Here is a 12,295-nt window from a genome sequence, read left to right as displayed (position 1 = left end):
CCTAAAAACCAACCTTAGGCCTAGGGTTAGCCAAATTCAGGGTTTTGGTTACTTTCCAAAACATAAAACAATGACCTGCAACGAGTGACCTGTGGAATGTGACCTGTGTTTTACACCCGCCGTTTTATCTATGATTGTAGGTAAAGTGAGATCACCAGTTTAACCTATGTAAAAGCGGATTCAACCTGCTCCTGGATTTGACAGACAGTATATCCCTCGTTAGCGCTGTAGTATACAACCCTTCAGTGTTGATAGAAGCAGAGTTAAGGTAACACTCGTTTGTTTTAGGACTAGCACATTTATCGATATCTGTGTACAATCAAAATTGAAAACCTATTTAATGGAAGAGACCCGTTCTGCAAAACGATATCCACATATCAAATGAAGTGTTGATAGAACTCACTGGGAACTCGGAATAATCCGAGCTCCAGATGGGATTCGAACCCACGACCCTCCGTGTTCTGCAAAACGTAAGTATAAAATAACACTCTTCCTGTTTGAATCCGCATAAGAAGGCTATTGATTTCGAAAATGCGACCTTAATGTAAACTTATTTAACTAGGTTGCAAAAGCGTAAGAATTACCTGTGCACGTTTTGCCGTCTCCAGTATATCCCTCGTTACAGCTGCAGGTGTACGATCCTTCAGTGTTGAAACATTGAGCGTTGAGGTCACAGTCATATGTTTCAAAATTTCCACATTCATTCACGTCTGTAAGACACAAGAAAGGAACAATCAAAAAATAAGAAAGCATTCAAAATCTTAAGTGAGCTTAATGGCACGTTATGAACCACAAAACGTTTTACAACTCCTATTTTATTGGATCAGTATCCAGAGCAGGATTGGTGGAGTGGTGAGAGCACTCGCCTCCTACTAATGTGGCCCTGGTTCGATTATCCGATTCGACGCCATATGTGGGTTGACTTTTTTGGTTTTCTACTCTGCTCCGAGAGGTTTTCCCCCGGGTATTCCGGTTTCCCCCTCTCCTCAAAAACCAACTTAAAACTTAAGCTATCTTTCTTTAAGCTATGCTACAAAGTCATGCGTGGACTGTATAGCGGCTGCAGGAGGCACCACAGTGGGCGTTCGGTTCGACCTTTTTGAGCTGCGTCTTTGCCGCGCTTTGCGCCGACGATTAAGAATTAGTAGTATACTAAGCACGAAGATCTATCGTAATCAAGACCAAGGCCCAGTGTTTCAGTTCTAAGTTGATTTGTGTGCCTTTTTTCTAAATGACCCCAAGAGCGGCTTTGGCAACTGAGGACTTTTTATTAAAACAGCCACGTTGAGTAGAAAGACCTATCCGACATGGATCGAAACGTTTAATTAAAAGGCAAATGTTAATAAGAGAAATTCCCCAGCCGTTTCGGCAACACAAAACTCTTTGGAGATAATTGAGCACAGGAATTAAGGGAAACAGAAGCGGAAAGTAATAAATGAATGATGAGCATTGGACTGGGCAAGAAAAGGCTAAAAGCCACGAGATTGAGAATTGGTGGAACTGATCGAACTGGGTATAAATGTAAAAATATTGAAGATCCGTTACCAGGATTCATGTTAAGAAAAAAGTAACATCGTTCTCTGGTAAAAAGTTTTGAAAAAACTATGAGCTTTCAACAGACTGAACTGCTGCCTTCAACGGATAAAAATGTGTGAAGCCTAAAAGCGAAAGAAATTTAAATATAACGAAAAATTCGCATAAATTAAAAGGTAAAAGCATGTAGTGGAAAGAATGTTTAAAATGCTAAGAAAATTAGTGTTTCTTTAAGAGAATGTGATATTGTCTTGGGAGCGGGCACGAATTGTTGTCTGCCCCTACAGTTTTTGCCGTGTGCCATGACTCCAATGTCTTTCTACTCCGGTTGTTCGCTTTGTCAATGATTTTAGAATTGTTAAAGTCAATATCATGATTAAAAGTCCACGCGTGTTTTGCGACATTTGAGCCTTTAGTACAATGCTTTAAGTTCCTCATATGTTCCTTTCTCCTAGTAGTAAAGGATCTTTTAGTTTCGCCAATGTAGCTCCACGGGCAAGATGCGCATGGAATTTTATAGATGACATTGCACTGGTCGTCTTCGGCAGGTCGAAACTTAGGGATAGGGAAATGCTGCTGTAAAGTTTTAACTGGTCTGCTAGTGACTTGGATGTCGTGTTCCTTGAGGATTCTTGTGAGAGGTTCCGTGATGCCTTTGATGTAGGGAAGGACTGCAAAGTTGCGTCGGTTTGTTGGCTCAACCCATTTAAAAAACATACCAACCAACTCTTCTGGAGTAGGTGTAGGTGGTGGAGGCCTCGCTTTCTTTCTTATAACATCAGCAGCGATTTTTTTGGGATAGCCGTAAATGGATTACATTTATATCATTTTCATTTATTTTTTGTTTTAACGTCTTGCGTTGGTAAATAAATGTTTAAAGACAAACACATTTCGGAAAAGAATCATGTTTTTTCCATTTTTGGCATGTACGCTAGAATGGTGCACACGTTGAAACACATTCCATTGCTTAGTTGTTTAGTCTATTAAATTTCAAAAAGCAACATTTGCCACAACGAAGGATGCGCGAAAAACAAGAAACTTGCCTGAACACGTTCTACCATCGCCCTGATATCCACTGATGCAGCGGCAGGTATAGAATCCCTTCGTGTTGTTACACTCAGCGTTCGGGTCACACTCGTTTGTTTCAGGCCTGGCACATTCATCAACATCTGTTGAAAACGATTTGCGAGTGAAACGTTATCACTTCTCCGATTAACGTTTACACTGGTAGACATTTCTGAAATGATAATCTTGTACATCAAAACAAATACTTTGCTGAAGAATGTGAGAGGAGAATGGATATTCACAATGCAGTTATTCTTTAAAATAAACGTACTTATCATTGTTATTATCATTAAACCTAAGTCGCCAAGGATTAAGTTAGTATATAACACAACATCTGAAAGAAAGTCAACCAATAACTTTTCGGGTTTCAGGAGCCTCAAGATGTACTTTGCAAAGACATTCAAAGCCTAAAATTATGTGAAGACAAAGCACATTTTGTAAACTGTAAATTCAATAAATCCAAAGATTTTTCGGGCCTTGAGAGCCTGTTCTAAAATCGGGACTCAATTTTAAGTGCAAATTCTTCATGGTCTAAGAACTTAAGATACGGTTTATCATTATCACTACCAAATATTATCGTCACCGTCATAATTATCAATACCATTATCGCAATTACCATCAGAAGTATCACAATTATTAATATTAGTCCTAATAATAATAATAATAATAATAATAAGGCTGCCAACACTGTTAAATAGTGCTCAATACACATAAGTGTAGAGCTAAATCGTAGAAAGGTGAGGCTAATGGAACCAACACATGATTCACTGTTACTCCGAGTTTCGTGCTTACGCACTCATCAGACAGTATTTAATAAAGAAAATTCCTATCACTTATATACAAGCGTGTGAGAAAAGTTATTGTTATTTGCATACTTACAATGGGCGTGAGTGAGCTATTTAAGGGCGTGGGTTGTGAGTGAAAGTCTATTTATAGATGACAGTCAATTGTTCCTTAAGTAGAACTTGTTTTCGTGGCGGCACTTCGAGATATGTTCAGATCTTTTGTTCAGCAGTTCGTCGGGCTTGGAGTTAATTATCATTAGTTTTTCTGTCGTGCAAAGGTCGCATCTCTTCGTGATGTTGCTGTACGGTCTTGCTTTGCAGATGATAGTCCATTTAATATTAAAGTCTTTGTTGCTGTCGCGTAGATGCCAGATGTATTTAGATAGTTCTGTGCTGTTCATGTAGCTCCTGTGGTGGAATGAATGTTTGTGTTGCGTGAATCTTTGTTTGAATGTTCCTTCTGTCAATCCGATGTAGTTCTTCGTAGTATCGCCTGTTGTGACTCGGGCGTTGTAGATTACAGCTGATGTTAAGCAGTTATTATCAATGGGGCATTGGTCTTTATCGCGGCAGTTGCATTGGTCTTGGGCGTTAGGTTTGGTGTCGATGCTGGTTACTTTCTTGTTGTGCTTGTTAATTATAGATTGCATATTGTCCATACAACTGTAGCTGACCTTGACGTTGTTTTGATTGACTGTCATCTATAAATAGACTTATGCAAATAACAATAACTTTTCTCACACGATTGTATATAAGTGATAGGAATTTTCTTTATTAAATACTGTCTGATGAGTGCGTAAGCACGAAACTCGGAGTAACAGTGAATCATGTGTTGGTTTCATTAGCCTCACCTTTCTAATATTAGTCCTAAAAATCATTATCCTTAATATTATTATTATCATCGTCATTATCATAATTACAATACATTATAGAGCTATCTTGGCTCGCTCTCTTTCAGCAACTGCACGGTACAACAAGCACACGTGAACGTTACTTTTGCTTTCCATGAAAGCCAAAGAGGCTCAATTAAATTTCTAAAGTAGCCTATCAAACAGCATCTTTGTTTTGTTTCATTATCATTATTACTATAGATTATATAGGGTTAAAAGGACTAAACTACTTTGGAGGGTAGTCTGGAATTCAAAAGAAAGAGGAGAGGTGGAGTGAAATCACATTTCATAGATCATTGTTAACCAGGCTACACAGACATCAATAAAATACCTTTTACGCAAATGCCTTTCTTTAGCTCATCTGCTTTGTCTTCCAACTCCTCAAACGAATCTACTTTAAACACATTATCAGGTCCAGAGGCAATCTGGTTCAGTTCAGAAAGATCGACATCCTTTCCTATGCCGAGCACGAAGACAGCTGATCCTTTATTCTGAAGACGTGCTGAGACCTCATCAAGCGGTGTATAGGCTCCCTGATCCGTTGTTTGCTTTCCTGTCGTAATCACGAACACGGGCTAGGGCAAACGAAAGAAATTCAGAAAAAAATGTTGAGTCCATTTCAATGATATGATTGTTGCCTCGAATTCATTCCATTTAACGCTGCGCCCTGGAAATTACGTTAACTTCATCACTACTTTGAAGTCAAGCATTTGACGCCCATCTAGCCCCATCTATTCCTTTTCGGTCTTGCGCTTTCGCAAAGTATAACTCTAACGAATTTTAAGTAGTGTATGCGTGTTGTCTTTCGACCAAGTTTGCTTTGGACGATTTATAAACTGGCAAATAAATATTCAATCAAACTTTTCTTACCCTGGATACACCATCTCTCATTCCGCTCTCGCGGGTCAACACTTCATTTTCTGCCAGGGCCAATGCCTTATCAATCTGCCTCGAGCCTCCCTTGCATTCTAGGAGACTAACCCGTCTGTTAACTTCCTCGCTGTTCAGAAGCGTTCCAGTTAACGTGTTAAATTTCAGAACAACCTTGCCATCTGTGCTGAATGGAATTAACGCAATGCGACCTACGGGCTTTGACACATCGAAAAACGTAACCAACTCTTGGACAAACTTCAAGACACGATTCCAGTTGTCAAGGTCATCGCAGACAGATGAATCGATGACGAAGGTGGTGTCCATAGGGATCGGACATGTTTCTTCTGTGGGAACAAAAAATTCGAGCCTCTCAAACATTCTTTCTCAAAACAATGTATAAAAAGAGCGGCATTGTTCTAAGTAACATTTCTTCAGTTGAAATCTATTAGAACACAATGTTCAAGTATTTGGCACTTGTATTTGTGTGTGTCGCAATTTTACGGCACTCTATCAAAAAAGGAAGAATTTATGAAAGTAAACGTCATGAAGGAAAGAAACTTGGCAGAAAGAAAGGAAACGTCGTGGCCACTTCTTTGCACAAGCTAGTCCCAGGTGTTAAAAATGTATGGTGGATGCCAGGATCACTAACCAATCCAAAGATATCGACTGGTTTGCCGCCTTTTCTTTCTGTCCGGTTGCACAATGGAGAGACTTTTTCAAATTATGAACACTATCTTTAGCAGAAATTTAACTCTACTTTATTGAATTTCTCCTTACCCGGTGGGCTTGGACAAGACTTTTGCACAATTGGTTTGACAATCTCCACGAGATCATCAAACCCAGTAGATTTGAACACTTTGTCATCAGAGCTTGCAATTTGCCTCAGTTGCCCAGAATTTACACTGCGACCGATACCCAAGGCGTACACTGTTACTCCCTTGTCTTTTATGCCTTGAGACGCTTTATCAAGTGGTGTAAATTGTTCCTGAGTTGACTGCTCGCCATCGGTAATCACAATTGCAACCTGCGGTAAGTTCAAGCAAACAAACAATTGGGTTTAGTGATGTTTTAATAAAGCTCATACTGAAAAGCATGGCATTCCAATGACGTTCTTTCACTCATCACCTTTGGTACTGCAGCCCGCATTCCAGCACTTGATACAAACACAAGTTCATCAGCCATTTTTAGAGCTCTGTCAATATAAGTAAATCCCCGCTGAAAACGTATCGCATCGATGCGCTTTCCATATTCCTGCGCTGTAATTTCGGCTTCAGAGAAAGTATTGAACGTAAACTCAAGTTTAGGCTTGGTACTGTAAGCAATTACTGCTACATGGGTAGAATCTGGTCCAACGTTGAATTCATTTATTACGTCTTTCAAAAACTGTAACATCAATGGCCATCTTGAACGACCAATGCTTCCTGAGGAGTCCACAATCAATGCTACATCTGCAACAGCTCTACATGCTACAGAAGAAAGGGGAAAGAAACGTTAAAAGTCACGCTGTGCTTGAACTCCGCAAAACTTGATTGATCACCGGGACCTCCGTATCAAGCATGGAACCCTGTACACAATCCATGGCAAGTATCAATTGAAACACATATAGCCCAAGGTTTAGAATGTAACCATAGCTTTAATTCAATGACTTTTAAAGGCATCGCTCATAACATTATGATGAAAGCAAATAGTAAACTTAAATCAATGCCGAGTGAAGTAACTGAAAAATATTTCTTCGGCTACAGTTTGAAATCGTTTCGCGACTATTCCGACTCACCTCGCATGTTGAAACCTTTCTGAACAATTCTAACGTCTCTTTTTCAAATTCTTAACCGATGAGTCATTTGTATAAAGAAAAAGAAAGACCAAAAAAGGACCTTACATCTGCCTTGATCAAGATCGCAACATATCATCTGGTTATAACTTTTTTTATTTAAATAAAATAAAATAAAATAAAAAACACTTACGTGGTGGTGTTGGTGTTTCGCGGAGAGCAGCTGTAAAGCAAACATGGCCACTTTGTTAACGCTTTCTTGGGAGGGAAATGATACTTTGGAATCATTAAACATGCTAATGCTCAAAGTTCCTGGTAAAACATGCACTACTATTACACCTTTTAAAATCAGCACTTGTACAAGCTCTGTTTCTACCAGGGATGAGGGATCAGTCTCCGAAGGTTTGCTTATGGAAGAGTTCAACTGTCCGGACCGTTTTTCACTTGTCATATCCGTTCTTCCAGTTTCGGACTCATCACGTATCACCTTGCTAAATAGCTTGGTGTTCTCGCGAGTGTTTTTTTGTTTTTTACATTGAAACCCAACTTACCAGTACAAGAATTTTCCACAATAGTATCAGCTGCAGGAGTAAGATCTGCAAAGGTGGGGGCAGTGAATACATTTTTAGCTGAACTGGCAATGTCGGTTAACTGTGTTTCATTGACACCTGATCCAATACCAAGAGAAAACACGTTTACATTCTTGTCCTTGAGCCCGCGAGAAGCCTCTGATAGTTCTGTGAAGCTACCCCTGTCAGTTGTTTGTTGGCCGTCGGTGATAACAACTGCAATCTGAAAACAAAAGGAACAAGATGCTGATATTGCAAAAAAGAAGAAAACGAACCCATGCAGAAAGCCTCCAAAGAATCAACAAAGATGTTTTCTTGCCTGCGGCTGTCTTCAAAGGTACCTACTTCGACGGCATCAGAGCGCCGAAGATTCTAAAATCGGTATTTTCAAAGTAATAACTGTACATATACGCAACCATAACTAAAGGCTAACCATTTGAGAAATCGGCGCCTAGACCGAATTACCGCAGACATTGCACTGCCATAATTGAAAGCTAACCATTCGGCAATCGTCGGTCTGCAAAATTCCCCTGCCTGCATCGCAACCACCGTGGGCAGTTAATTCTAAGCCATTTCGGAATAGGCGCCCGAAGCGTCGCTTTGACGGCTTCGTGTAAATGACAGTGAAGACTGAAGTAAAAGAAGCCGGTCAAGAAATGTACCACAAAGCGCTCGTAAGGTCCACAGGTAACTCAACTGATGCTTATAGGACCAAAAGATTTAAAAGCTAATAAACCTATTATTCATTTGTGTCTACAATTTTCAAATGGACTGTAGCACGCGCGAAACAAGTTTCTCTGATCGTCTGTGATTTAAAATTCATCCGTAATAAGATGGATGGAACGTAACTAAGAGCTGATTAGGCACAGACATTTGTCATCGATGGCATTAGAAACCACGACCTTCCTCTCAGTTAAAAGTTGGTGCCCTACAATTTAAGCCAAGTTAGACCCAATACGATTGATAACATCTGGCAGAAGCACAATAAAATGTTTGCACATCAACGACGGTAATCGTACCTGTGGCAATTCTGGTCTCATTCCCGCTGCTGTTGTAAATACATCACTTTCCGCTAGCAACAGAGCTTTATCGATGAAAGTAAAGCCTCTCTGGAACCTTATGCGATCTATGAGTTTTCCGTATTCCTGTGCTGTCACATCAGAGCCCTTGAGTTTGTTAAATGGAAACTCTAACACAGCCTTAGAGCTGTAAGCAATTACAGCAATGTGAGTCTTATTAGGACCCACATTTAAGGCCTCAATCATCCTTTTCAGGAACTCTAGCATTTTTGCCCAATTACGTCTACCAATGCTTCCCGATGAATCCACAATAAATGCTATGTCTGCCACGGCTTCGCAGTCAAATTCTGAAGAGAGAATAAATATTTAAAAAAATTATATCAACCAATTAAACTTTTAACTGACTCTATTTACTCTTCTGAAAACCATAACAATTTCCCGAAAGGAGTTCTTCTCCCTGCCGATATTTGTGTTTTATTTGTCAACGCCGTTAAGGACGACTTTGACTTGACTTGACTTGACTTGACTTTAACCCTCTCTGCTCAGCAGATCTTGAAGAAAATGATACATATAATGTGAGATGGCAAACTCGGTCATGCAAGGCGTGTTCTAAGTGTTCTACAGTGTTTCTGAATTTGCTATGCATCAGGATAAAATAGCAAGGTCTATACAAAAGTTTTTCCTGCACGGCATTTCAAGCTAAAGAAAACTTTACGAGCCTCTCAATACTGCGAATTCTTCCTTAATAAATCCCGACTGATATGTTAGGCAGTGTAAATGATACATTACTTTGGCAAGTGGTATTGTCGGCGTTCAGGGTAAAACCTTTGTTGCAGGAACACTCAAAGCCACCATCGGTGTTTTTACAAACTTGCTGGCATCCTCCGTTGACAACAAGGCATTCATTAATATCTGTCAAAATTAAATCAATAAACATCTTCGAGCGTTGTTCATGCTATTTTCTTATACCCATAGAAATTTGTTTTAAAAGAAAAGGACATAAAAAGATAAAAAAAGAAGGTTTGAAGCTTAAAAGCCAAGAAAATGACGTATTCGAAAGTCATCTTATTCAGTGGTAAACTGGAACAAACACCTGTTTGTTGAAACGAAACCGCTTCATCCATCACAGTCCTGGGCAGCATCCCTTATCTCCTCTGAACTCTTATTAATCTCTATTATCGGTAATTCCTTACGCTGACAAGACAAGAAATCAGCTATTACCTGTGCACGTTTTGCCATCTCCTGTATATCCTGCATCGCAGCTACATGTATACGATCCTTCAATGTTGCTACACTGAGCGTTGGGACCACACTCGTTAGTTTCAGGGCTGGCACATTCATCGATATCTGTAGGTAAAATTTGTTTAAGATTAGTAAATGAACATTTTAAAGGAAGAGACCCCGTAGACAAGAGACATTCTGATAAAATCCTGTCTTTCTGCGAAACAATAAAACGAACATAAACAAAGGCATGAAAGAAAAAAACTGAAAATGATGCAGCAAAGGATTGAAGAGATAATAATAATAATAATGATATTATTTGCATAATAAAAAATAAAAATATTTACAAAAATTAAAATATCTCCAAAAGGTAAGAACTATAAATTTACGAGCAATATAGATATTTCTCTGTTAAAACTGTTTTAAAACTTCCAAATGAATAAATAAATAAATAAAATAAAATAATAATGATAATAATAATAAAAATAATAATAATAATAATAATATCTTTATTACGCTTTCAAAAATAAACAATGTTTAATATTACTCTTAAGCATTACAATTTTCCTAATTTATTATTTTTATTATTATTATTATTATTATTATTATTATTATTATTATTATTATTATTATTTCAAACTAATAACATCTTTATTTGCCATAGTTCTTGAGAAGTGCATTTAGTGCTACGCCATTAATTGGGACTGGCTTGACAGAAATACAATCAAATCAACACATATGAGATGATAGGTTGGTGTTTGAGGAGAGGGGAAAGACGGAGTACCCGCAGATAAAGTTCCTGAAGCTGAGAAGAGAACCAACAAATAAACCCACATATGACATGGAGTCTAGGAATCGATCCCTCGCCACATTGGTGAGGCGAGTGCTCTGACCACTGCGCCATTCCTGCTTCTGATTTCAAATGTTAACTTACTTATCTAACTCACAAAATCGTACTGATTACCTGTGCAGTTTTGTCCATCTCCTGCATATCCATCACGACATCTGCAGGTATACGATCCTTCAGCGTTGATACAAGCTGCATTAGGGTCACACTCGTTTCTTTTAGGACTGGCACATTCATCGATATCTGTGCAAAATTAAGTCAACACAAGTAAACAAAGCATCCTTAGAAAACAGTCTACAAAGCACTCATAGTAAAACAAACGCATGGCAGCTAGGTAACTGTAATAATGACCTCGTAATAGCCGTAATAGCCGGGAAATTGGCACAGGTACGTAATAGGACTCGCGAACCCAAAATCCATCATATTATATTCACACGCACTATTCCTATTTCAAACAGCATAAGAAGACTGTTTATTTCCCAAATGCCACCTAATCCTTAAAAACACTACCATCCACATCCACCGAGCAGCATCATAAACAGGAGGAAAATCCTTCACAAATTATATCAGTGCCATGTGGTAGGCAATGTGCAATACTGTTTTCCTCATTTTAAAGTGAGCTTGAAGTTCGCCAAATGATGGCTATTAGTGAGCATCGTGTCATCTCGTGTTTTCCTCATTCTGCAGCAACATTTTTCAGTTAGAGTAACATACAACACTACGACACTTGCTGCAATCTAATTGTTTTTCTTTTTTTTTTGTCTAGATCCTAGAATACAGAGTGGTTGTGTTGGAATAAATCGAGAGAAGCAAAGACGTCAGAAGTGCTAACCTTCCCAACGGTTTTAGCTATGGTTGTATGAGAGTAGGAAATCTACTTTGAACGCTTATAACTCTCGTAGTATTTAACATGTGGCTTCCATTTCTCGTTCTGGAAATGTTCTTACAATGTACTTTCAAATGCATCAATAAAATCTCGCAATACTAAAATTGGGTTAAAATCATCGATTTATGAGCATGCACCGTTTTGCATGCTCTTCCCCTTTTCGTTAATTCATGAAGGAATTTTCATCACGTTATTTGCTCTACAGTTTAATATCATTAAATCACTTAAAACAAGACAACCTAATACATGTATGAAAGTTACAATTTTGCCTTACACGCCTAAAATTCATAATAACACGGCAAAAAAACATTTGAATGTTAAAGGAAGCACTAATTGTGTTTGTTCTCAAAGAAACTGTGAACGTTAGGGAAAAAAGTCTTATTTCTAATTTAAGACCACCTCCAGGTAGGTTATGTAAATGACCCGCATCAGACCTGCATTTCAACCCGCTTCCCTCAAGGTACCAAAGAAAACGTTTCTCCTTCTCCTGTACAGCCCACTTTCTCCGTATTCAATGTTGGAAGGTAACGCAACAATTGTCCACTGAAACCGTTCAGGGTTGCACAAATGAAAGAAGGGGAGGGGGGGGGGGGGGTGGGGAGAGAGACAAGCAAAAAAAAAAAAGGACGTCAAACAAGCTAACCTCCCCCCAACGGTTTTATCTACGGCGGGTGTAAAACACAGGTCACTCGTTGCAGGTCATTGTTTTACTTTCTTGAAAGTAACCCAAAACCCTCAATTTGGCTAACCCTAGGCCTAAAAACCAACCTTAGGCCTAGGGTTAGCCAAATTCAGGGTTTTGGTTACTTTCCAAAACATAAAACAATGACCTGCAA

At 38.9% G+C, this 12,295-nt stretch overlaps 1 protein-coding gene across 1 annotated transcript in view; it reads right to left on the bottom strand.

The window, feature by feature from the left end:
• LOC138007322 (uncharacterized) overlaps positions 1–12,295 on the bottom strand; it is a 227,884-nt gene that overhangs the window by 59,663 nt on the left and 155,926 nt on the right. The window contains exons 158-169 of the mRNA XM_068854143.1: positions 10,691–10,816; positions 9,727–9,852; positions 9,295–9,417; positions 8,506–8,852; positions 7,469–7,709; positions 7,111–7,140; positions 6,272–6,612; positions 5,924–6,170; positions 5,144–5,490; positions 4,605–4,848; positions 2,577–2,702; positions 585–710 (exon numbers count right to left, since the gene is read on the bottom strand). Coding sequence (XP_068710244.1) covers positions 585–710; positions 2,577–2,702; positions 4,605–4,848; positions 5,144–5,490; positions 5,924–6,170; positions 6,272–6,612; positions 7,111–7,140; positions 7,469–7,709; positions 8,506–8,852; positions 9,295–9,417; positions 9,727–9,852; positions 10,691–10,816 — 2,424 coding nt within the window. The remainder of the gene's footprint in view (positions 1–584; positions 711–2,576; positions 2,703–4,604; positions 4,849–5,143; positions 5,491–5,923; positions 6,171–6,271; positions 6,613–7,110; positions 7,141–7,468; positions 7,710–8,505; positions 8,853–9,294; positions 9,418–9,726; positions 9,853–10,690; positions 10,817–12,295) is intronic.

The sequence above is a fragment of the Montipora foliosa genome, chromosome 1 (assembly GCF_036669935.1).
Source record: "Montipora foliosa isolate CH-2021 chromosome 1, ASM3666993v2, whole genome shotgun sequence".
Taxonomy (NCBI): domain Eukaryota; kingdom Metazoa; phylum Cnidaria; class Anthozoa; order Scleractinia; family Acroporidae; genus Montipora; species Montipora foliosa.
This window is presented reverse-complemented; position numbering and strand designations above follow the sequence as displayed.